General features: G+C 39.0%; 1 protein-coding gene across 2 annotated transcripts in view; it reads left to right on the top strand.

Annotated features, from left to right (window-relative positions):
* The window catches only part of taf2 (TAF2 RNA polymerase II, TATA box binding protein (TBP)-associated factor), a 152,675-nt gene that overhangs the window by 3,238 nt on the left and 122,125 nt on the right, over positions 1 to 27,312 (top strand). For both annotated transcript variants that reach the window (XM_052577873.1, XM_052577871.1), the window contains exons 5-8: positions 983 to 1,124; positions 1,348 to 1,579; positions 7,402 to 7,586; positions 13,244 to 13,357. In XM_052577873.1, coding sequence (XP_052433833.1) covers positions 983 to 1,124; positions 1,348 to 1,579; positions 7,402 to 7,586; positions 13,244 to 13,357 — 673 coding nt within the window. The remainder of the gene's footprint in view (positions 1 to 982; positions 1,125 to 1,347; positions 1,580 to 7,401; positions 7,587 to 13,243; positions 13,358 to 27,312) is intronic.

Genomic DNA, 27,312 nt, shown 5'->3' with positions numbered 1-27,312 from the left:
ATGCCGCTCCATTTGAAAGCAGGTGATGGCGATTTAGCATTAATCACGGAACCAGATTTACTGACTAGATGCGCATGATCATATAGATATATCGCCAGCCCTAGTAGCAAGTGTCTTGCCAAGACTACGTTATAAAGTTTACCATTCATGTTCAGTAACACACAGCCTTACTGTGAGACAGGGTCGGAGTGGGATGTAATTTCAGGCCAGGAAATCCCACTCTCATCCAGGCCACACAGAAAAAAAAGGGACAAAATTTTACCTTTTGGGGTACAACACCTTGACACCATAGCAGTACATCATACACTACATATTAGTACCTTAAGAGTAGTAATTCGTACCCTTCGAAGGGTAAGTTCACTGAAAAAAACTCACCCTCATGTCGTTCCAAACCCGTAAGACCTCCGTTCATCTTCGAAACACAGTTTAAGATATTTTAGATTTAGTCCGTGAGCTTTCTGTCCCTCCATTAAAAGTGTGTGTACGGTATACTGTCCATATCCAGAAAGGTAATAAAAACATCTTCAAAGTAGTCAGTGTGACATCAGAGGGTCAGTTAGAATTTTTTGAAGCATCGAAAATAAATTTTGGTCCAAAAATAGCAAAAACTACGACTTTATTCAGTATTGTCTTCTCTTCCGGGTCTGTTGTGAGCGGGTTTAAAAAACTGCAGTGTTGAGATATCCGGTTCGGAGGCAGATAAGCCTGAGCTTCTGTCACCTGAGAGTAGTCTGTTGTTATCACTGGAAGATGCAAAAAAAAAATATATATATTGTACTGTGTGTTTATTTGTTCAATTGAAAGAAAGGAAGTAATCTTGATAGAAGTGCTGGTGATTTTAAGGCCAAAAGTACTCATTATGCCTCTTAAAAATGCACCAAAAAAGGTCTGATATGAAGGTTTTTTTATCAGTCAGTTTTAAAACAGACTGTTTTCAGTAATAAGAATCATAATAATAATGTGTGCTGGTGTGTGTGTGCAGAGATGAAAGTTATGAAGGTGTACATTGAATTTTCATTGGACCAGCCAAAGGGGGGGTTGCATTTTGTAGTACCTGATGTGGAAGGAAGTATGGCAGAAAGAGCAGCCCATGTTTTTTCCTTTGGCAACCAGAATTCCACACGGTAAGCTCAATTAAGGTGAATCAGAAATGTTATTAAAGATTACAATCCTGTTTCAGCATGATCAATTCATAATTTTTGATTAATTTATTATTAATACTAATTATTTATTAATATTAATCTAATTGTTACAATATGTGTACATCTGTCTCTATGAGTATAATACCAATTGATTGATCATTATTGCCATTACTGATTATTATTGATTATAAATATTCTCCACTAGGTTTTGGTTTCCATGTGTAGACTCATACTCTGAGCTGTGCACATGGAAGCTGGAGTTCACAGTGGATGCCTCCATGGTGGCAGTGTCCTGTGGGGATCTAGTGGAAACAGTCTACACCCACGACATGCGCAAGAAAACCTTTCACTACATGCTGCCCATCCCTACTGCTGCCCCTAACATTTCCCTGGCTGTGGGGCCCTTTGAAATTCTTGTGGACCCCTACATGCATGAGGTGAGAGAAACTGTAATATACTGTATTTTTTTGTCTTAAATCTGTAGTTTAGGAGTTTGGAGAAGTTCATACCAGTGTTGAGTACTCGAGACTCGGACTCGGTCTCGAGACCATATTTTAATGGTCTCGGTCTTGTCATGGACTCGTGTGCATTTTGACTCGGTATTGACTCGGACTCGAACATATTAGGAATCAGACTTATGCCCGAGTCCCAATCAAAATATTTCATGATTATTACTGTATGTTAATGTTTATTTAAATTGATGTATGATTGACACATCCAATGACTGGTGATTTTCTTTTGACGTGAGACGTTAGGCCAGCAACACACTGGATGTGTGGTGCAAGCGTCTCAGCTGCGTGGCGTGTCTGTTTTTAATTCGGCTCCCATGTTAACAGGTTAGATCTTGCAGACTGCCTGCGTGAGACGCGCGGAAAACCCGTGCATGCTAGAAATAGAACCGACGCCTATTTTTCACGCGACACGCGTGCATGTTGGAAGCGTTTCCAGGCAAAATATACTAGGAAAATATGTTTATATGTCATTTTGTACACAAATACATATTAATTCATGACATTTTGATATTTGAAAGTCTATAGGTTGACATAAATTCAGATATAAATGTAATTTTAAAAATACATTAATAATGATCGATTTTCAAATATTGCACCTGTCAAACATACTCTATTTTGCCGTCAATACTGTTGACGGTGTCTTATCAGTAGGTGTGTAAAAAAATAAAAAAATAAATTTGATATTGTTGTCATGAAGACAAGAGCCTGGTTTTTTGGCGGCCTCTCTCTATGTCACCTACAGCCGCAGCAGCGCGCCAAGCGCCGCATGCAGGCACGCTTCTGGTGTGTAAAGACACAGAAAACGCGAAGCAGCCACCACATTTCTGGCACGCAGTAGAGACGCCACGCAGCCAGTGTGTCACCGGCCTTAAGTTACCCTCCTGCCATCCGCCTGTAGTGATCCCGCTTTCCAGAAAGCCACATTGCTACATTATTTCTGTGTTATTTTTACAAAGTAGGACAAAATGGTCACAGAAAAAAAACAAATATTGTTTAATTAAATTATATAATGAATACAGACACAGACTGACTGTCTCAACACTAAACATCTCCCCCTCAAAAACAATGTCTGACAGAATGCATTGAACTTATATTGCATTTGATCCAGCTTTCTTCCCCTGGCACATACACACTTTTGGATGAAATTTTCCTGGACAGTCACTCGGCTCTTGTGTGTATGCCCTCCATAACTAAAAAAACTTCGACTAGTGTGTATTTTACCCTGCATTAAAACACACCATCCAGGGAAATTAGCATTAGATTATCCGTTGCTGTTACAGAAAGTGATAAAATGGTAACTGTTGTCAGTCCCCGCTTCCTCTGCGCCGGTAGAGAGAGTTTTTAGTTGGGGTGGATTGATCATGAGACCACATCGTGCTTGGTTGGGTAGCTGGATGGTCTCCTCACTTATTTTTTTGAAAAGTAATTATGCCCATCTGTAATCTTCACAACATCTAAAGTGCACATAATCCAATACATTGTAAGGATATTAGCAGTCATTAGTTAAGCTTCAAGGTTAAAAGTTATGTAAAAGCTGTTACAGTTGAACATTTACAGGTATAGTGGTACAGTAATGTTACTTGTACTAGAAGTGTTATGTAGAATTACAATATAGAGTCGTACAGTAATATTATGTGTACCAGAAAGGTTATATGGATGTGTATAGTGGTACAACGATGTTATGTGAAAATGAGCACTTAATATTGACAACACTTCATAATACTAATAAAATTACCTTTACACCACATACTATGTGGCCCTTTTAACCTTTATTGTTTCCATCAAACATTTGACATACTCTTGAAGATTTCTTTAGGTCTTGTCTCAGACCCAATCTCTCTGGTCTCGGTCTTGACTCGGACTCGACCCTTTCTGAACTCGGTCTTGACTCGGACTCGACCCTTTCTGAACTCGGTCTTGACTCGGACTCGACCCTCTCTGGACTCGATCTGGACTCGATCTGGACTCGGACTCGAATGAGCTGGTCTCGACTACAACACTGGTTCATACATTGAAAAATGTGACTGTAGCAGTGCACATAGCATGTTTTTATAAGTACTAATAAACAGCCTGTAACAATTTACCAACTTCATAATGACGAGAAGGAGGTGGGAACCAGCGAACATTCAAATAAAACTTTAATTACAAAATAAACACAAAACAGCATGACAGCCCCTCACGGACGACTGCTGCGCACAAACAAAACCAAAACACAAAACGAAATACAGGCCTGGTCCTTTCTCGTCCTTCACTGTCGTAGCTCCTCTTTTGTATCCTGCCGGATCTCCTCCGTGGGACTTGGTGAGTGGTGCAGGTGTCGCTCATTTCCAATCACTCCACCAGCCATGACCCGTTCCCACGGCTCTCGGCCCGCCCCACTTGTCACACAGCCATCATGCTAGTAATAAGCAACTAGTTAGTAGTGAAAAGTGTTCGCTAATCTAAAGTGTTACCCTTTAAAAAACAAACAAACAAATTTTTTTTATTATATCTTTTATTATTATGCAGTCCCTCCAGGATTTTGTCTGAAGTTTAAAGTCATTGGTGTACCCGTAAGCCAATCACATAATGTTTGGTTATGACGTGTGTTATGCGTCGGCTAAGCCGCCTCACACTTTGACTGTAAACACGGGTATGTTGCAAAAAACAAAACCATTTAGCCAATTTTGTTGCCTCTTTAACCTGATCCTGCATGAGAGCAACCGAGGGGGACACAATCACAATTATCGCCTTGCCGGACTTTTGCCTCCCCAGATTCTTGCTAACGATCGGTAACCGTTGATAAATTAAACTTTTACCAAAATCTGTCTGGAGAAGGGCCACAACATTACTACCTCCATTCAAAATCTGAAACATACACTCTTCTTGTTCGGGCTTCAGTTGGCAAATGCCGGGAATATTCTCCACAACAGAGCGAATAGCATCCTGTGTCTCCATGTCAGCTGTCATTTTCAATTTCCCTAAACTAAACTATAATCTTAAATTCGGTGCTTACATTTAGATTAGCATCTCCATCACAGCTCTCAGCTCGCCTTCTATTCGTTGATTGGCCGGCTGTTTTGGAGCCGGATGAAAACTGGGAGATGGTTTGTTATCGCTGACTGAGTACAGAAGCGAACTGAAATTGAGCGGTAGTACGAAGTCTGACATACCTTAATTTCTGGACTATTGAGCACACCTGAATATAAGCCGCACCCACTGAATTTAAAAAAAAAATATTATTTTGAACATAAATAAGCCGCACGTCTATAAGCAGCAGGTGCCTACCGGTACATTGAAACAAATGAACTTTACACAGGCTTTAACGAAACACGGCTTGTAACAAAAATAAATAGGCTTTAAGGAAACACGGCTTGTAACAAACTGGCTTTAACCGAAACCGGCTTGTCACAAAAATATTTTTTTGCAGTGAACAGTAGCCTACCAAGAAAGTCATTGGTCACTATCTTCCTCCTCCTGTGCACTGAAACCACTGAAGTCATCTCCTTCGGTGTCGGAGTTGAACAGCCTCAGAATTGCTTCATCCGATATTGGATAGTTTTCATTGTCGCTCTCGTCACTTTCATCCGGAGGCAAATCCCCCGCTGAGCGCTCTTCAACACGCAGCAGTCCAGCCATTCTAAACCCGCTGATGATAGTGGATTTTTTGACAATGCTCCACGCTGTCAGGATCCACTGGCAGACTTGACCATAAGTTGCTCTTCGCATCCTTCCCGTTTTAGTGAAGGGTTTTCTCCCCACTTGTCATCCAATCCTCCCACTGAACACGGAGCGCCACCTTAAATGCACAATTTACACTGATGTTGAGTGGCTGCAAATACTTTGTTGTGCCTCCAGGAATCACAGCTGGAATTGAGTTTGTTCTCTTGATGGCTTCTTTCACCGAATCTGTTATGTGGGCTCTCATGCTGTCCAAAACGTGCAATGCCTTGTTCCTGTGAAAGAATCCTCCCGGTCGCTTGCCGTAACACTCCATATGCCATTCATGCATTAGGCTTTCCGTCATCCATCCTTTCTTGTTGACTTTCACAACAATTCCTCTCGGGAATTTTTCTTTCGGCATCATCATGCGTTTAAAAATCACCATCGGTGGAAGCTTTTCTCCCGATGCCGTGCAGCTCAGAACACAGGTGAAATGCGTTTTTTCATGCCCAGTTGTTTTCAGCTTGACGGATGATTCGCCTTTCCTGTTGACAGTCCGAGTGAAAGGCAGGTCAAACGTCAGAGGCACCTCATCCATATTTATGATGTCGTGCGGGCCGATGGAATGCTCCGCTATCTTTGCATCAGTGAATTTGTGGAAGTTTGAAACTTTTTCCCCGTAGTCGGGAGGGAGCTGCTGACATAGACTCGTCCGTACCCTGATGGACAGGCCTTTACGTCTCATAAGTCTGAGACACCACGATGGTCCACCTCTAAAATCCTCAAACTTCATTGCGGTGGCGATTGTTTTGGCTTTCAGTCGGATCTGCACAGTTGAAACACCTCGGCCCTCTGCTCTCTGTGTGTTGACCCAGTCTTCGAGCTCATTTTCTAGTTCGGGCCATCTGCTTATCTTCCCCCTGAAAGCTTTAGTTGTCTTTTTGCACTGAGTCAATTCCTCACGCTGCTGTTTCCAACGTCTTATCATCGACTCATTAAGACCAAGCTCCCGTGCAGCAGCTATATTTCCTTTTCCAACAGCCAGATCAATCGCCTTCAACTTGAAAGCTGCATCATATGCATTTCTCCGTGTCTTTGCCATGATGAGGGTGACAAAATGACTACCGTAATCAGAATGATGGGAAGTTTGAGCGCGCTTGATTTAATCTAAATAGTAAACAAAAAAGTTGTTTAACCTTAACCCGTTCGGCAATTTCATTGGTCTAATGAAAGCTTCATTCCGGCAAAAAACTGAGCACGTCACAGAATGTGTGTAAAAAAAAAAATAATAATAAAAATAATTGAAAGTGGGAAAATCCATATATTAACCGAGGTTCAAAGCGTGGGAAAGAAGTTGCGGCTTATAGTCCGGAAATTACGGTAGTCAGGCTAGGTGCCACAAAAAAATTGTGAAATCCTGGAGTGACTGATTATGGTTTAATATAACACTTTCTGTTATATTACCACTGAATTCAATTTAAGAAAAGTAGTGAACACTGCTGCGAGGGTGTTTCTAATACTGGTACTGAACAAGTGATAGTAAATAAACATCTGTCTGTCTTCTGGCTCTCTCAATTTTTTTGTATTTTTTGCAACCAACAAGTTTGTTTTGTTTTCTTTCACTGTTGGAGTAGGGTAAATGGTTTTTGCAAAAAAATAAAATAAAAAGTCCTATAGTCTCCTACATGCCTTTGCCCTGCTATAGTTTTCTAAATGTCACCATGTTTGTTTTTGCACAGAAGCCAGTGGAATCAAGATGTTATTTCATGTGTATACATGAACACAATCCATTCTATAGCTGATGTACACAATGATGTAGCTTGTGAAAAAGCTATTATAACATATTAATCCTTTACCCAGTTTCCGTATGGACATACTTGATATTATAAGTAGTATATAGTGTGTGAAATGTGATTTAGAATGCCCTGTAGGTGATGCACACATATACATATAATTTATTATTCAGATTTACTGATTAAGAAAATTGAGAAAGAAATTCTTATATATTATATATACTAATTTTTTCAGATCTCAATTTTAAGTTATTGCAGCTTTTATTTGTTAATAATAAACTACTATTAATCAAATATATCATGCTTTCACAGGTGACTCATTTTTGCCTGCCTCAGCTTCTGCCCCTACTGAAGCACACCATGTCCTACCTCCATGAGATTTTTGAGTTCTATGAGGAGATCCTCACCTGTCGCTACCCTTATTCTTGCTTCAAGACTGTCTTTGTGGATGAGGCTTATGTGCAGGTCTCATCGTATGCATCCATGAGTATTTTCAGGTATACAAGCTGTTCTTGCATTTATTTTCCAATATAAAAGTCTTGTTAACACTTTATTTTAAGATGTCCTTATTACAGATGTTACATGTACAAACTATTATAATAACAATTACATTTATGCATTTAGCAGATGCTTATATCCAAAGCGACTTGCAGTGCATTCAGGCTATACATTTTTTTTTTACCAGTATGTGTGTTCCATGGGAATTCATCAACATATTTTGAAGTATGTGATTTGTTGTACATCACAATTTCAAAATAAAAGTTCACACCGCTCTGCGTTTGCATGTGGACAAATATTAAAATTACATGGATTATACAGGTGCTGGTCATATAATTAGAATATCATCCATTCCATTCTAAAAGTGAAACTTGTATATTCATTCATTACACACAGACTTATATATTTTAAATGCTTATTTCTTTTAATTTTGATGATCATAATTATAACTAACCAATAAGGAAAATCCCAAATTCAGTATCTCAGAAAATTAGAATATTGTGAAAAGGTTCAATATTAAATGGTCTCTCAGTCTAATTCTGTAGGCTACACTATCATGGGGAAGACTGCTGACTAGAAAGTTTTCCAAAAGACGACCATTGACACCTTGCACAAGGAGGGCAAGACACAAAAGGTCATTGCAAAAGAGGCTGGCTGTTCACAGAGCTCTTTGTCCAAGCACATTAATAGAGAGGCGAAGGGAATGAAAAGAATTGGTGAAAAAAAAAGTGTACAAGCAATAGGGATAACCGCACCCTGGAGAGGATTGTGAAACAAAACCCATTAAAAATGTGGGGGAGATTCACGAATAGTGGGTTGCAGCTGGAGTCAGTGCTTCAAGAACCACTACTCACAGACGTATGGCAAGACATGGGTTTCAGCTGTCGCATTTCTTGTCAAGCCACTTGAACAACAGACAGCATCAGAAGCGTCTCCCCTGGGCTTAAGACTCAAAGGACTGGACTACTGCTGAGTGGTCTACAGTAGGGCTGCACGATGTGTCGTTTAAACATCCATATTGCGATGTACGAATCCACGATAGTCACATCGCAGGATGTGCGATGTAGGCTGTCATAGTTGATCCGTTATTCATTAACTGTATGGGCCAGAGAGAGAGAGAGAGAGAGCCGGCACCACACTAGATGCCCCTATTTTTCACGTGACACGCAAGCGTGCTGGAAGCGTTTTCAGGCAAAATACAATAGAAAAATATGTTTGTCATTTTGTACACAGATTCATATTAATTCATGACACTTAGATGTTTGAAAGTCTATAGGTTGACATATATTCAGATATAAATGTAATTTAAAAAGTAAATTAATAATTATTGATTTTGAAATATTGCACCTGTCACCGGCATGAGAGAAAGAGAGAGAGAGAGAGCCTAGGCCGCACGCTAAATGTCTTCAAACAACACAAACGCTGTCTTGCTCTCTCTCCATCACGCATATTAATCAATTGACACGATGGTGTCGATGTTTAAATCATTTAAAATGAGAATGTAAGTGTGCTCACCCCGTTTTTGTTTGTAAGAAAAAAATTTGTTTTCATATCGCAATATATATCGCAGAAAAATAAAATATTGCAATGTAATTTTTTCCCAATATCGTGCAGCCCTAGTCTACAGTTATGTTCTCTGATGAAAGGCAATGTTACATTTCCTTTGGAAATCAGGGTCCCAGAGTCTGGAGGAAGACAGGAGAGGCACACAATCCACGTTGCTTGAGGCCTAGTGTAAAGTTTTCACAGTCAGTGATGGTTTGGAGTGCCATGTCATCTGCTGGTGTTGGTCCACTGTGTTTTCTGAGGTCCAGGGTCAACACAGCCGTATACCAGGAAGTTTTAGAGCGCATTATGATTCCTGCTGCTGACCAGCTTTATAGAGATGCAGATTTCATTTTTCAACAGGACTTGGCACTTGCACACAGTGCCAAAGCTACCTGTACCTGGTTTATGGACCATGGTATCCCTGTTCTTAATTGGCCAGCAAACTCGACTGACCTTAACCCCATAGAAAATCTATTGGTATTGTGAAGAGGAAGATGCGATATGCCAGACCCAAGAATGCAGAAGAGCTGAAGGCCACTATCAGAGCAACCTGTCCTCTCATAACACCTGAGCAGTGCCACAGACTGATCGACTCCATGCCATGCCGCATTGCTGCAGTAATTCAGGCAAAAGGAGCCCCATCTAAGTATTGAGTGCTTTACATGCTCATACATTTCATGTTCATACTTTTCAATTGGCCAAGATTTCTAAAAATCCTTTCTTTGTGTTAGTAATATTCTAGTTTTCTGAGATACTGAATTTGGGATTTTCCTTGGTTTTCAGTTATAATCATCAAAAAATAAAATAAACATTTGAAATATATCAGTCTGTGTTTAATGGATGAATATAATATACAAGTTTAACTTTTTGAATGGAATTAGTGAAATCAACTTTTTGATGATATTCTAATTATATCATCTATTATATGTAGTACCTATACATCTTTGAATCACGCTGTAAAGTGAAGCATGGTCAGGCTTTTGGCGCTCTCTGCAGGTATTTGTTATAATACGCAATAAACTTAAATTGGTCATGCTCATGTTTTGTATAGGCATATTACATTATGTAGACCTATTTTATCAGGGTTGTTCAATAAAACCATGCAATTACTTGTTTTTGATACTTTATTAGAATCAATTATTATTGCCTCATCATTAGTTTATATATAGGCATACTAAAGCCAGTTTTTCACTTGGGTGTATTTGTACTACTAAAAAATATCAAATTACTCCATTGTCAAAATAATTGGTAGATTACTTGATTAGCAAAGCGATTATTAGTTACAGTTCTAGATTAGTTAAAATATTTCAAAATACAACTGCATTGTTTTGATTTGTGTGATTCAAGACAAATTTTGTCATTTAAAAAAATCTTAAAAATGGTATTCAAATTTTATCTCATTCTAGTGAACCAAGTACCACACTCTAGTGTTAAGTGGTGATATATAGCTCATAATTTCCCAAGTGTATGATACAGCTTTCATTCTTCAGGTCAAATATTGATATTTGATATATGATAAATATATCAAAGTCTTGGGGAAGACGTGGCCTAATGGTTAGAGGGTTGGACTCCCAATCGAAGGGTTGTGGGTTCTAGTCTCGGGCCAGATGGAATTGTTGGTGGGGGGAGTGCATGTACAGTTCTCTCTCCACCTTCAATACCACGACTTAGGTGCCCTTGAGCAAGGCATTGAACCCCAAACTGCTCCCCAGGCGCCGCAGCATAAATGGCTGCCCACTGCTCCGGGTGTGTGCTCACAGTGTGTGTGTGTGTGTGTGTTCACTGCTCTGTGTGTGTGCATTTCGGATGGGTTAAATGCAGAGCACAAATTCTGAGTATGGGTCACCATACTTGGCTGAATGTCACTTCACTTTCTTTCTTTTTCTACTTTCACTTTCTAAATTATAATAATAAAAACAATTTGAATAAGAAAAGCCATAACTTTCCCATAATATTCTTTCAAATGCTGCACTTCATCTGTGCCATTTAGTTTTATTAGTTTATTAGAATTTGAAAGATAACAAAATATAGAGTTTAGATTTTAGTACTTGAAAACCAAAAAAGTAGTGCTTAAAGTCCTTAAGTCATGGAATTTCATTTTGCAGTTTCTGTTCGAACCATGTTGTTAATAAATATTACTTAGTACTTCAATGTATAGTTTCGCTGTATCACTTAAAATAAAGTGTAACCTAAGTCAACCAAATATTTTATTATATATATATATATATATATATATATATATATATATATATATATATATATATATATATATTAGTAGAGTACCATGATCGATGGTAGTTTTGTCAAAAAAAAAAAAAAAAAACCTCTCCCACCCGAATTAAAGGGGGTTTAGTCTGAATAAATGCTAGTAGCAGGATTGCGCCATAGATTTGAGATAATTTTACTGACAGCTGAACGCACCTTTTTAAATGGTTTCCTGTTGCTCGTTGTATTTTTAAACACAATTGCAATGTTTTCAACTGACAATATGGCATTTAAAATAAAATGATCTCAAACGTAACTGTGGCCCGTGTGGCTGTGCTGTGCAGTCAAAGAACTGCTTCCATCAGCGCTGCTGGAAAATTGGGGTGTAACGATATGCATATTCGTATTGAACCATTCAGAGGCTTTCGGTTCGGTACGCGGTACGCATTATGTACCAATCGGTTTGTTGGACTAATTAATTTCATTTGGAAAATAAAAGAAAGTGTGTGTGAAATATAATGTTATGCGTTCAACAAGGTAGCCCAATAACCCAAATGACGTAACAGGCAAAGCCCCTGACACCCCCGAAGAAAAAATAACACCAACTTATATGTTTATGTTAGGCTACACAGTCAGGCGCTCGCTCACTCAGTACGTGCTGAAGGCTCTTTGCAAAATGTCGAACCCCTTTAACAGACCAGAAATAGAAGATCCTCCAATAACCAACAGGTTTGGTGTTTGGGTGCACTTTGGATTCACTGTAAGCTATAATGGTGATGGCAAAGAGAGTGGTGGATAAAAAAACAACGGTATGTCACATCTGCTACATGACAATAGGGTACACCAGCGGGAATACTTCAAACATGTCAACTCATTTACGCCGACATCACCCTAGTGTGTCAGTATCTGGAACAAGACGAAAAAAAGGAGGAACATACATGCAACAAACTATCCCCGCAGCATTTAGACAGGCATTTCCAACCGATTCAAACAGGGCAAAAGACCTCACCGCGGTGATTGGTACATTTACGTTATAGCCGCGGATATGAGACCTTACTCTGTAGTGGAAAACGCAGGTTTTAAGAACATGCTTAATGTAATTGAGCTCCGTTACAATATTCCTTCACGAGCCCATTTGAACCAGACCGTAATTCCTGCTTTGTTCCAAAAAACATAAGCCCAAATAGAGAACCGATTGAGTAAAAACACACTTAATATAAAGAGTTATAGAGTTCCATATAAAAAGTTACGTCTTTGTATTTGTTCATAACTACTAAAACAATATAACATATTTTAAAAAAAAATTATAAGGAGCTGTTTTTGTTTTATACAGTATGCTACTAAGAAAACACCATAGAAGATGGGTAAAGAATAGCTCCATCATTGTTGAATGTAAAAAAAAAATCTTACTTTTGTTAGTTTTAATAAAACATTTTTTAAAAAATCAAGGAAGTTTATCTGCCAATTTTTTATTTTTGCTGTATCTAAAATGTACCGAACCGTGACACCAGTGTATTGTATCGAACCGAACAGTGAATTTTGTGAACCATTACACCCCATATTTATATATATATATATATAGCCTAGCTTTTTTATGTTTTTCTCTACTTGCAAGTGCTTGATGTGATGAAGACCATGTGAATCCTCATGTTCTGTTGTTTGCTGCTTTTTGCACATGTACAATTGATCCCTGGGAAACACTAATAGTAATATCAAGTTGTATCAAATTTGATATATTTTCTTCATGTTTTGATTTAGGATAGAATGTGTAGTGTTCCCAATGTATGTGATATATATATATATATATATATATATATATATATATATATATATATATATATATATATATATATATATATATATATATAATTTTACCATGATCTTGTGTTTGTGGTCTTCTCAGTACCAACCTCCTGCACAGTGGTATGATCATAGATCAGACTCCTATGACCAGGCGCTGTCTGGCTCAAGCTCTGGCCCAGCAGTTTTTTGGATGCTTCATCTCTAGGATGTCCTGGTAAGTAGGAATGGTAAAGTCTAATAGTGTAAAACTACTTATTTCAACATTTTTTTATATGCAATAAAATGCTTTTCATGCATACATATTTGCAGGCAAGTTTGCATGAAATCCAGTGTTTATTTGTTGAACTTGTAATGTCTAGAGCAGGGGTCCATGCTATGCACGGCGCTAACTCAGTTATAGGTCTGCGACCCTTAATGTTTATGTTAATGTTTAATGAATAGCTTCGGGTTCAGGTCGGGCTCGGGTTTATAGCTAAACTAAAACTATGTGCAGTAGGCTATGTTGATTTCATAGGTGCACGCACACACATTATTGCACATAACAACTACACTTTTATTAGTAAAATAGCTTGCACAGGCTTCTGACGCCAACACAGATTCACACGCAACTTTAAACTCTATCTCTAATTAAAAGAAATTATAGAATTAATTCAAACAAATGCAATCTTACTGCACTGCATCTCTGTGTCTGATTTAAAGCAGGCTGACAAGCTAACAAGCCTTAACTGATAAGTGACCATAATTTGCACGATGGAAGACTACTGCACCTGATGTTTATAAACTTTAATACCTGGCAAGTGTTTTTTCTTTTGCCTTGTGAACTGGCTGAGCCTTAGGGTGTACTCACACTAGCCAGTTTGAACCGTCCCCGAGTGCGTTTGACCACCAAAGCGCGGTTCGTTTGACTAGTGTGAGTGCTCCGAAACGTGCCCGGGCGCGGCTCGATTAGCCGGCCTGCTTGGAAGAGGTGGGCCAGGGCACGGTTCAGTTGGTCTCGGGCGCGGTTCGCATGCAGTGTGAGCACTAACCGTGCAGGAGCACGGAAAAGGACGCTTTGCGTCACGGTTTTGCGAAGCTTCAAAACAAACATGACAGGGAAAGGGTCGCTTTGGTCTACGGCAGAGGTGCAAAACGCATAAAAACAAAAAACTGCAAAGTCCTTGCCACACTTCAGCTGGTACCTTGCAAACATCCTCATACGAGCAGCACGATTACGTGAAAATATTCGCGCCTCTAAGGCGACACATCTGTTTAACAACAGGCTGTGAGAGGGCTGTGGACCAAACGACACAAAATTACCACAAAGAAAACAGAGCGATGGACTCCATTGTGTTCAGAGAGCGCTGCTCTTCCTGTCTATCCCGAAACCGTCGCACCATAATTACGTAAGCGTGCTCCGGCACGAATGCTGAAACCCTATTATGTGAGTGCAGGTCAGAGGGGGAGTGGGGAGGGGGGGACAATCGTACTCGGGCCCACTTCATGGCAACCGTGCCTAGTGTGAGTACACCCTTAATGACTCGGTTTCTTTACATGTATTTGTTTACTGACCGTTGCATGCAATCGTGAACTAGGCTATGGCATTTTTTTTTTTGAATGTCTATTCATTAAATGTATATCCCAGCCACTGCTTGCTTTATTAGAAGAGTACCCCACTGATCCAGTGATAGTATAATAATAGTGATAATGATAATAATAAAAAAATATAGCTGCAAGCAGCAATTACAGGGCCAAGCACTCCACAGGCAAATTGAGGAGTTAAGCTTGGCATGGATTATCACACCAAATACAACAATGAGCAATTACAGCAATTTTAGGATTATTGTATTCGAAATGGCGGAAAAATCATTAAATACAACCTCTCCTAGCATGATTTATTGGCTTGTCAAGTGTGACCAACAGGTGGCGCTGTTATCAAATTGATATGGTGTGTTCTGTGTGAGTGACAATGACACACACTAAGTTTGGTGTCAATATGCCAAAGCATTACAGAGCTACAGCTACAAGTGCCTCAAATTTGTTGCTGTAGTATGCAAATACGGTTTTACCTATCAACACAAAATAAATTTTGTCAGCACAGTCTCTAGATTCTCACTCGATTTTGGTGAAAATCAGACAAATGGTTGATGAGGAGTTTGAAAAGTGGGTTTTCAACATCAAAATGGCGGACAGGAAGTCCATCTTAATCTGGCATATTTGGTATCCATGTTGTCGTAATAAGCCATGAAATATTTTGAGACCAGTTTCATTACAATATGTGCAAATATGTAAAGTATTTGCAGAGATATAGCCTCAGAATCATTTTGGAATCGTACCTAAAATTTGTAACTGTGCTGTATGAAAATGGTTTTGTCAATCTACACACAATGCTTAACTATTTGTCAGCACAGTCTAAAGATGATCTGACTCTATTTTGGTGAAAATCAGATCAACAGTTGAGGAGGAGTTAGAAAAGGTAGGATTTTAACATAAATCAAAATGGTGGACAGGGAGTTCAGATATCCTACTAGAAAAATGTCTATTGTCGGCACGACCCAATGAATATTTTGAGACCAGTTTCATTACAATAGCCTAATGCAATCAAACGTTATTAGCACTTTTGAAAATTTTATAATTTAAGGTTAATGAATAGTTTATTACTTTTGGCAAATAGGTGGCGCTTTTATCAAGGTAATATGCTGTGGTCAGTCTGAGGAGTAAAATGGCACATACAAAGTTTGGTGTAAATATCTCAAACCTTTGCAGAGATACAGCCCTCAGATGCAGTTTGGCATATTTCCAACAATTTTTTTCATGCGCTAAACGAAAACCATTTTGTATATCAACACGAAATCCATAACTTTTTGCCAGCTTGGTCTGAAGATGATCTGAGCTAAATTTGGTGAAAATTGGACCAACGATCTAATGAGGAATTCGAAAAAGTATGTTTTCAACATCAATCAAAATGGTGGACAGGAAGTTCAGTAAATTATGGTATCTATGTTTTCAAAATGATGCAAGGAATCTATCAACATCAGTCAAATTACAATATGTTAATGTAAGCAAAAGTTATTAGCATTTTTCTAAATTTCTTCATAATTGTTGACCAAAAGGTGGCGCTGCCCCAAAACTTTTTGAATATCATCAGGGCATGGAGCCAAATATTTGTGTAATTATTTTCATAATGATACGCTTATATGTTAAAAAAAAAAACAGCATTTTATAACACTATTGACTGAATAGAGTAGTCAAGAGACTGACATTGAAGCACAATAATCTGGCAAAAGACCTCGTAACAGGCAGATTCCTGCACGGGTCCATTTTTGAAGACCCGTGCCCGCCCGTACCCATAAAGTTCAGCACCAGATCCGACCCATCACCCGTGATAATATAAAAATTAAATCCGCACCTGTCCAGACCCGTTAATATTTGGCCCGTTACCCGATCTGCACCCGCGATAAATAACACGCTTAAATCATTCCAAATAAAGTGCTTTATTTTTTCTCGCACTTCTCTCAACATCACAACAGTGTCATTAATGTGCTACTAATTATCTAATATACTAATCATCGTTATTAATTATCTGCAAGCATCCCCGCCTGTGAATTTTAGGAATGTCAAAATCCACCCGTTTCAGCCACTTTTATGTGGGCACCCGCGTGTACCCGACCCGTTGCAGGACTCTAATATATATATATGTATATGTATGTGTTTGTGTGTGTGTGTGTGTGTGTATGTATGTGTATATATTAGGGCTATAGCTATCGAATGTTTTAGTAATAGAGTATTCTACCAAAAATTCCATCGATTAATCGAGTAATTGGATAAAATGTGTTTTTAATTAAATTAAATTAAAGTGCAATATTAATTATGCAAAAGAAAATTAGACTCCTGGGTCTCTTAAAATGAACAACTAAGTTTCCTTTTTTAGAATTTTTTTTTAATGCATAGAATGCAATGCATACATCAAAAATAAACGTAATTATTACCCACTGTTTCTCTGTCTGTACTTGTACTGTGAACGATGACAAAGTTGACAGATAAATTAAGTTCATTTAAGTGCCATTCACTTGGGGTTTTAAATAAAGCATTTTCTGAGATGCACATTAAACACATAAAACATTAATTTAATTTATCTTTTAATTATTTAAAATTAAGCAAATGTAAATTTTTGGTAAACAAAGGGGATTTACTATTAAAAATAAAACATGGAAGAAAAGTTGTGTGATTTAAAACTAAAAGAAAAATGTTATATATATATATATATATATATATATATATATATATATATATATATATATATATATATATTTTTTTTTTTTTTTTGTAGTAGGCTATGTACATTCTGCTAAACAATAGTAATACATATCTGGCAAATACTTGTTTTTAAACTAAACCGGACTTTTATTTTGACGGGTTGACGTACCTTTACAGTTCTGTGTATGTGATGTGACGCTAGTTTTACTCAAATCAAACGGTCAAATGCTTATGAAGTGACTGTCAGAGCAGTTCTGGAGATGTTGTTCATGTGTTCACGTCCTTATTTAGTGAGACAGCAGACGTTGAAATTACCATGAGTGTCACGTGCGCTTCAGTATTTGTGATGAAGGAAGACGCGCTTCTGCTACATTCATTAACAGAGATACACAGAACATGCTGAATTCATATTTAAAATGACTGTTCCGGTTTAATATTTACAATATTAGTCCATATCGTGATTTGATGTAAGTGCAATAACCTATTTTTGATTAATTCATTCAAAATTTGGCAAATGCCGTGCCTTTCCGCGTTAAACTGTAAAATCCGTTTTTATGACTGGATTCCGCGATTCCCTCCGCGTTTTCTGCATTGTGGAAATCATAGGGCCCTATTTGTGGAACGCCAGCTCTATATTGCAATGGGCACACGCCACGACATTCTCTTTACGTTTGCACGTGCCCTCAAATCAAAACACTGTTGATTTCGAACGCAGCGCTTGTGTCTCCTTTCGCTTTGTGGGTGACTTAAACGTGTTGTCACATTGAAAAAAAAAATTGTTAAAGAACCTGATGTGAGATTTAAAATAAATTAAAAGAGGCTTCGAGGCAGAGTAATTTGCCACGATCATTTTTTGTAATGGAGTTACTCGAGGAATCGTTTCATTCCTAGTGTGTGTGTGTGTGTGTATGTGTGTGTGTGTGTGTGTATATATATATATATATATATTAGGGCCGGGACTTTAACGCGTTAATTGAGATTAATTAATTACACAAAAAATTACGCGTTAACTCAGATTAATTAATTACAGAAAAAAAAATCCCGCATTTTTAATAACGTATTTTTGCACCGCGGAACGTTTCTCACTGGATGCGTTTCGACGGACCGATTATACTGAAGCACCAACTAGCGTTCGCTTATCACTGCAGCACATCGACGAGCCTCAAGTATCATCTCAACGCTAAACATATAGCAGCTAGCGTGGACGTGAACTATGTAGTATTTTGTTGGTGCAACTGGCAGTTTATGTTGAACTCTTTATTGTTTTGGCCAAGGTTATTGAGAGTTGGACTTAGTATGTTATGGCCTCTGAAGCAACAGAGAGATGTTTTCTAATAGTCAGTGTTTCCAATGTTCTGAATGTAATTGACAGTCTTGTGTTTTACTTAAAAAACACTTTACAGAAGGTTCCAGCACCTATAAGCTTCCTGAATTTCTGAAATGTACTATTTCTAAATTGTTTCTAAATATGCTATTGCTACACTTAATGGCAAAAATTGCACTGGTCTGCTAGACTTGGTTGAACAAAAATAAACAATATTTTGTTGCTTAAGCTTATGTATTCAGTCATTATTCAATGGTATACTATAAATCCATGTGAAAAAAATTACTTCTCACTGTTCTCAGGTCAAATATGTATATGCGATTAAAATTCGATTAATTTTGATTAATTACAAAGCCTCTAATTAATTAGATTAATTTTTTTAATCGAGTCCCGGCCCTAATATATATATATATATATATATATATATATATATATATATATATATATATATATATATATATATATATATATATATATATATATATATATATATATATATATATACACACAGAGTCAGGTCCATAAATATTGGGACATCGACACAATTCTAATCTTTTTAGCTCTATACACCACCACAATGGATTTGAAATGAAAGGAACAAGATGTGCTTTAACTGCAGACTTTCAGCTTTAATTTGAGGGTATTTACATCCAAATCAGGTGAACGGTGTAGGAATTACAACAGTTTGTATATGTACATCCTACTTTTTAAGGGACCAAAAGTAATGGGACAGATTAACAATCATAAATCAAACTTTCGTTTTTTAATACTTGGTTGCAAATCCTTTGCAGTCAATTACAGCCTGAAGTCTGGAGATCAATTAGACATCAGCGTACGCTGGGTTTCATCCCTGGTGATGCTCTGCCAGGCCTCTACTGCAACTGTCAGTTCAGTTCCTGCTTGTTCTTGGGGCATTTTCCCTTCAGTTTTGTCTTGAGCAAGTTAAATGCATGCTCAATCGGATTTAGGTCAGGTGATTGACTTGGCCATTGCATAACGTAGAGTTGGGTCCGAGTCCACCTTTGTCGAGTACGAGTCAAGACCAAGTCCACAAACATCGAGTCCGAGTCCAAAAGGGGTCGAGTTGGACTCAAGTCCGAGTTCTTAAAGGCCGAGTCCGAGTCGAGTCCGCCCGAGTCCAGAAAGTAATTAAATTAAAAAAGATTATAAATTGGTATTGTACATTTTTACATTCTATTAATATTTTAACCTTTCAACCCATTAAACCAATGGCAATATAAAAATGTAATAAAAAAAAAATACCACTGTTACATCTAGTCATTGCCATTGAACATTTTTATTTTATGTCAACAGAACTAGTTTCCTATCAAAAAAGGTTTCAAATGTTTTATTGTATTACAAGTGCATGAAAATACAAATGAACCTGTTTTATTATTCTATCACACTATATTGTCCTCCAGTTAAAGCTGACATTTCAGTTTTTTAATGCCTCTCCCCCACATTTGACAGAGGTAAAGTTTGAGAACCGATGAACTGATGATACTGCGCATGCGTGTAATTTTTCAAGTATTTTGTTAAACATCGGAAAGTGTGATAAAACTATACTATTTTTTTTTAAGATAGGAGTTAAATTTTTCTAATCTGTATATTGTAGATTATGTATGGGCCAAAGGGGTTTTCAGGGAAGTTGGACAATAAAGACTCTAAAGACTCCATGTTTAATATGAATAAGGGATGATTTATGAAATATCTGTACTGTATGTATAGTTAATGATGACAGATTCACAAACTGAGTTTGTAGTAAACAGAACATGAACACGAGTAGAGCAGCTGATGATACTGAACTGCAGCATGTGCCGGTGTCCTGACATTTTATATATATATATATATATATATATATATATATATATATATGTGTGTATATACAGTTGCAATCAAAATTACTCAACCCCCTAGAGACTGCAGTACTTTACAAATACAAGCTTTTCTGAAGATCCAGGATAAAATAAAATTTTTATCTATAACAGTTCACTGGCATATTAAAAGTGATATTGTCAATATATAATTTAATAATTTTGAGTTATAAGATTTTTTAATAGTACTGCGATGTCATAATTATTCAACCCCATTCAACTTTGCTGTTTTTAAATCACTTATTTGCATGGTGGGAAATAAAACAGTCTCAAAACACGATTAAGCTTTTAGAAACTCTATTAAAAACAGAATTAGCTTGAGCCGTTACACATACAGTTAGCCCATGCATGTGTTGAAGTTGAGTAGCAAAAATGTCAACAGAGATCTCACAAAAGCTGAAGAGAATAAATATCTTAGTACTTTAGAAAGGCTAAGGCTACATGAAGATTTCCAAGACATTGAAAGTTCCTAGAGACACAGCTGTCAGCGTTTTACCAGAAAATCTTTGAGGTTGTGGAAGAAAAAGCACAATATCATAAAATGTTTAATCCGAGCAACTGAGAAAAATCTGCAATGTTAAGCCAAAGACTTGCAAGATGACCCGATGAAAGGAGGAAAACCATTTAAAAGCAGTGTGTAAGAAGATCACTAGACTAGTATTGCCTTTGTTGAGACATCTTGTAGAATACCACTCTTGATCAAGAAGAACAAAGTACAACTTGAACTTGATAAAATACACGTGTGTAGACTTGTGGAGCTCTGGAGGAATGTTATATGGAGTGATGTGACCAAACTGGAACTTTTTGGACCCATGGATCAGCGGTATGTCTTCTGCAAAAAAGGCAAAGCTCATTAGCAGAAGAACACCATCTCCATCCTCAAACTTGGAGGTGGATCAGTCCTGTTATGGGTTTCTTTACTGTAGAAGGAAGTGGAAATCATGACTGTATGAAGGACATCGTGGATTCTTTAAAGTGTCAGGCCATTTTGACAAGAATTGTGATGCCTTTGGTGCAAAAACTGAAGCTGATGATCAATGGACTTTCCTGCAGGCCAGTCATACCAAAGTACACATCCAAATCTACTACTGCTTGGTTCAGGGATCAGTCATAGAATGTACTTGAGTGACCTGTTCAGTCTCCAGGCTTAATTCTCATTTCAAATGAGAGAGACCAAGATGGCGGCGCGAACACATCGCGAGGCTCAGCGTCTCTCAGGTTTTTGAGATTTGCAGTTTTATTCCTGCTCATCTCGGGTCTGTTTATACTGAACAGCTTTGCTTTAACATCATACACCCGACAGGAGCTTTTGGATATCGGTGAGGAATTTACCAGCAGTTTTATCACCAATCTTCGACTCATCCCTGAGATCGCTAGAACACCCGAGGCTTCGCACTCTACCCGGCCGGGCTGAAGTGCTCGCAGGCGGCGTCGAGATCGTAAACAAAGGCGGGGGAAACGCGGAGGTCTAAGAGCTAAGCTAAATCTAACACCGCTCCGGCTCTCTTTACCCAGCATTTTCCTCGCTAATGTGCGGACACTGGTGAACAAAATGGATGAGTTACGACTCCGCATCACCCACAGTAAGAGACTTCTGGACTGCAATGTCATGATTTTCACAGAAACATGGCTACACAGCGACGTACCCAACAATGCTATTGAGCTAGCCGGACGCTACACGCTCCGGGCAGATAGAACGGCAGATGACTCCGGCAAGACAAGAGGTGGTGGATTGTGCATTTATGTCAACAAAGCTTGGTGTACGAACACTGTCATTGTTGGGAGACACTGCTCAGCTAACCTAGAGTTTCTCATGGTTAAATGTAGACCTTTTTATCTGCCATGGGAGTTCACTTCCACCATAATAACCGCAGTCTATATTCCACCGGATGCTAATGCCAAGCTTGCTTTGAACGAACTTCATGCAGCCATTAGTAAACAACAGACTGCTCACCCGGAGGCTGCTTTTATTGTCGTGGGTGATTTTAATCACTGCAAATTAAAAACAGTACTCCCCAAATTTCACCAGCATGTTTCCTGCCACACCAGAGGAGACAAAACTTTGGATCATGTTTATACAAACATTAATGGAGCTTACATCGCGAGCCCCCTCCCCCACCTCGGACAGTCTGATCACCTTTCTTTGTTTCTCACCCCTAAGTATTCACCCCTCATCAACCGTGTGAAGCCATCAGTGAGGACCATCAAAGTGTGGCCAACTGGAGCTGACTCTTTACTTCAAGACAGGTTTCAACACACTGACTGGAGTATGTTTGCTTCACAGGCTGCCTATGGCTCTCACACGGACATTGATATCTACACCTCCTCTGTACTGGATCACATCAACTCCACCATTGACAGTGTAACAACAGAAAAACAGATAACAACATACCCTAATCAGAAGCCATGGATGAACAAGGAGGTGCGACTTCTGCTGAAAGCCCGCAACACCGCCTTCAGGTCAGACGATGCTCAGGCCTACAGTAAATCCAGGGCTAACCTGAAAAGGGGCATCAAAAAGGCCAAGTACTGCTACAAGCTGAAGGTAGAGGAACACTTTTCCAACTCTGACCCCCGACGCATGTGGCAGGGCATCCAGATCATCAGTGACTACAAGTCAAGCAACTCCACTCCAACGGTCACGGACGTCTCCTTCCTTAACGAGCTAAATGACTTTTATGCTCTCTTCAACAGCGACAGCAAGGAGACGGCCACCAAAATCTCAGCCTCTTCAGACCACCAACCTCTCAAACTCACCTCCACAGATGTCCACACTGCACTGAGCCGGATCAACGCACGCAAGGCTGCTGGCCCTGATGGCATTCCTGGGCGTTTGCTTAGGGCATGTGCAGAGCAGCTTGCAGGGGTCTTCACAGACATTTTCAACCTGTCCCTCATCCAAGCAACTGTGCCTACATGTTTTAAGTCCACATCCATTGTGCCAGTACCGAAACACTCCTCCCCAACGTGCCTCAATGACTATCGCCCCGTAGCACTCACACCCATCATTATGAAGTGCTTCGAGCGACTGGTCCTAGCACACCTCAAAGACTGCCTCCCACCCACACTGGACCCACACCAATTTGCCTACCGCAGAAATAGGAGCACAGAGGATGCAGTATGCACAGTGCTGCACTCTGCACTCACACACCTTGACCATAACAACACGTATGTTAGGATGTTGTTTGTTGAATTCAGTTCAGCATTTAACACCGTCATTCCCTCCAAGCTGACCACAAAACTTGGAGACCTGGACATTAACATCTCCCTCTGCAACTGGATTATGGACTTTCTGACCAACAGGCCTCAGCATGTTCGGTCAGGCCACAACCACTCCACCACCATCACACTTAACACTGGCCTACCACAGGGCTGTGTGCTGAGCCCATTCCTCTACTCCCCTTTACACCCACGACTGCAAGCCTGTGCATGGATCCAACTCCATCATTAAGTTTGCAGATGACACCACGGTGATTGGCCTCATAAGTGACAACGATGAGACTGCCTACAGGGAAGAGGTACAGCACCTGGCCACATGGTGTGCTGACAATAACCTGCTCCTTAACACCAATAAGACCAAGGAGCTCATTGTGGACTTCAGGAAGAAGAAAGGAAGCACGCATGACCCCATCCACATTAACGGGATGGTTGTTGAACGTGTCTCCAGCTTCAAGTTCCTGGGAACCACCATCTCGGAGGAACTGTCCTGGGCCACAAACACCTCCAGCCTGGTCAAGAAGGCTCACCAGCGCCTTTTCTTCCTCAGGACAGTGAAGAAGAACCAGCTGTCTTCATCCATCCTGGTAAACTTTTACCGGTGTGCGATCGAGAGCATCCTGACCAGTTGCATCACCGTCTGGTATGGGAACTGCTCAGTGGCTGACCCCAAGGCACTGCAGAGGGTGGTGAAAACTGCCCAACGAATCACAGGGACACCACATCCTGCTCTTGAAGACATCCAGAGGAAACGCTGTCTATGTCGAGCTCGCAGCATTCTCAAGGACTCCTCTCACCCTGACCACGAACTGTTTAACCTCCTCTCCTCCGGGAGGCGTTTCAGGAGCCTCCGGACAAGGACCACAAGATTCAGGAACAGCTTTTTCCCTAAAGCTGTCTCCTTGCTGAACTCTGCCCTCTGACACCCCTCAACACCCCCCACACCACACATAGACTTCTCCCCCTCTTCAACACTCTGATTTATTTATTTACTCACAACAAGCAAAAAGTAACTTGTTATTACTTGCACTACTGCCTGTTCATCCAGGAACACTGTATAATCCATTTGCACATTGAAATATTTTTTCTATGCACTTTACTGTCCATTGCAATACTGTAAATTATGTTCATAGTTCTGCCAATAGTGTACATACACTTTTACATAGCCCATCTGTATAGTATGTTCATAGTACACCTATCTGTATATCGTGCTTATAGTATTTAATATCTGTAAATTATGTCCATAATACTTACCTGTATAGTTATTGTACATATTATAGACCTTTATTCTGTACTTACTGCTTATTGCACTTCTGGTTAGATGCTAACTGCATTTCGTTGCCTTGTACCTACATGTGCAGTGACAATAAAGTTGAATCTAATCTAATTTAATCTAAAATATCTGGTTGAATTTGAAGAAAGCAGTGGCAATGTGAAAACCAAAGATTATCAGTGATCTGAAAGCTTTTTCAGGTGTGGAATGGGCCAAAACTGTAGTAGAGAGGTGATAGAAGCTTCTAAACACTTACAGACAGCGTTTATTGGTGATTTTAAAGAATAAAAGATTCTGCACAAAGGGGGTTGAATAATTTTGAACATGAATGTTTAGAGCCAATTCGAATTTTATAATGATTCATCAATGTTCCATTCTCAGAATCACTCAAAAGTGTATTGACAAACTTTCTCTAATACTTTACTGATGCTTTTGTTAAATTGATTTCATAAAATGTTATCCTCCACAGCAAATTGTCTTGCAAGTCAAGGGGGTTGAATAATTTTGATTGCAACTGTGTATATATATATATATATATATATATATATATATATATATATATATATATATATATATATATATATATATATATATATATATATATATATATATATATTAGTGATGGGCCGTTATCGGCGTTAACGTGCCGCGTTAACGTGAAACTCTTATCGGGCAATAAAAAAAAAAACACTGTTAATCTATTCTCAAAGTTGGGTTGGGAGCTGGGTCTATACTAAGCTAGCTATGATGACTTTCACCTTGATATTTTATATAACCGACTGGCTGAGGCCAGCCTAAAAAGATGCTCAGGACAGTTGACGGGCCACTGCTGCACATCGTCATGAAAGCTTATCTTTTTCACGTGTTTTAAGCCTTACCGCTTGTCAATTTAAACATTAAAGCATCCAAACACAAGATGCGGAAAAGCTGAACAGAGTAGCTGGTTACTCGCGCGCTGTGTTCGGTGCGGAGAGAGAGAGACAGACGCATCACGGACAGCGACACTGAACCGAGCTCTCTTCTGTGAAGTTCTCCTCGAAGAACTTCACAGCACCTGAACGAACAAATACAAATCGCAGTTTGAACAAACAAAAAGATGTGAAAGAGCCCAATTCAGAACCGCGGTGTTCTGGTGTAGCTGTCTCTGCTCACGCAGAGAAAGGCGTCTCAAAACACTTTGAACATCGAATTTGCTTCTTTTTGCTCTTGTGCAGACAAATACATACAAAATATTTCAAAATATCCACCTTGGAAATTATGCTCAAAAACTGTCAGTTATTTCTTAAGTGAAAGTAAACAGTTGAGGAAAAAACATGGGATGTGTATTATATTGGATGCGTTCATCGTCTCTTTTGGCTACTGGCTGCTGTAATGTTAATCCAAGAAAATGAAAAAGGAAAATCACTCACTCACAGTTTTAACAGTAAAACCAAAAATTATTCAGACACCAGATATATTTTTTGATATATATAGCAAAACTGTAATAATGTGAGAAATGTTGAAGGTGTCTGAATAAATGTAGGTTTGATTGTATATTTAATTTTTACATTGAAGACTATCCAGTGCTATTTTACATTTAATTATTTGGTTTCTGTACCTTGACACCTACAAATTTGAAAAAAAAACTTAAACATTGTGTAAATAGCACAAATAAATAAAAATAAACGAACATACAAATTAAACGATTTCAAAAAGGGCCCACTGGAACAACCTTCACCGGGTCCCTGCTGACCCCAGCTATGGCTGTTTCAAACATACTCCGTCTGCAGGGCTTATGCAGTCCGTGTGCGTTACGCATGTGGTGCAGCACAGACTCGATGTGCTTTCACACAGGACGCGTTTGCAGTTCTCTACTCGGTATGTAAACGATCGCTGCACTGTTGCAGACGCAACGCTCCTGGAACGCAACTGGAATCCATTAACGTGTGCGTAAAAAATATGCAATGCATACGCACTCCAGACGGAGTATGTGTGAAACAGGCGTAAGGTTGTTTGCAACTTGTGCAATGTGGAATCAGTTTACATCTTTTTCAAGCACTTTGTGATGCATTTTGGAATTAATCTACCGTAAAACTTCAAATAATAGCCCGGGCTTCTATTTACCCAAATCGCCAAACTGCACCGGCTTGTATTTGAGACAGGCGTCTATAAGAGACAGGCCTTTAATTTAGTGTTGAGATGTTCAAGCATGGCAGTAGGAGGTTACCACATTATATAACGTTTTATTTATAATTAATTTGAATGTG

Source organism: Carassius gibelio, chromosome B16 (genome assembly GCF_023724105.1).
Source record: "Carassius gibelio isolate Cgi1373 ecotype wild population from Czech Republic chromosome B16, carGib1.2-hapl.c, whole genome shotgun sequence".
NCBI lineage: Eukaryota > Metazoa > Chordata > Actinopteri > Cypriniformes > Cyprinidae > Carassius > Carassius gibelio.
This window is presented reverse-complemented; position numbering and strand designations above follow the sequence as displayed.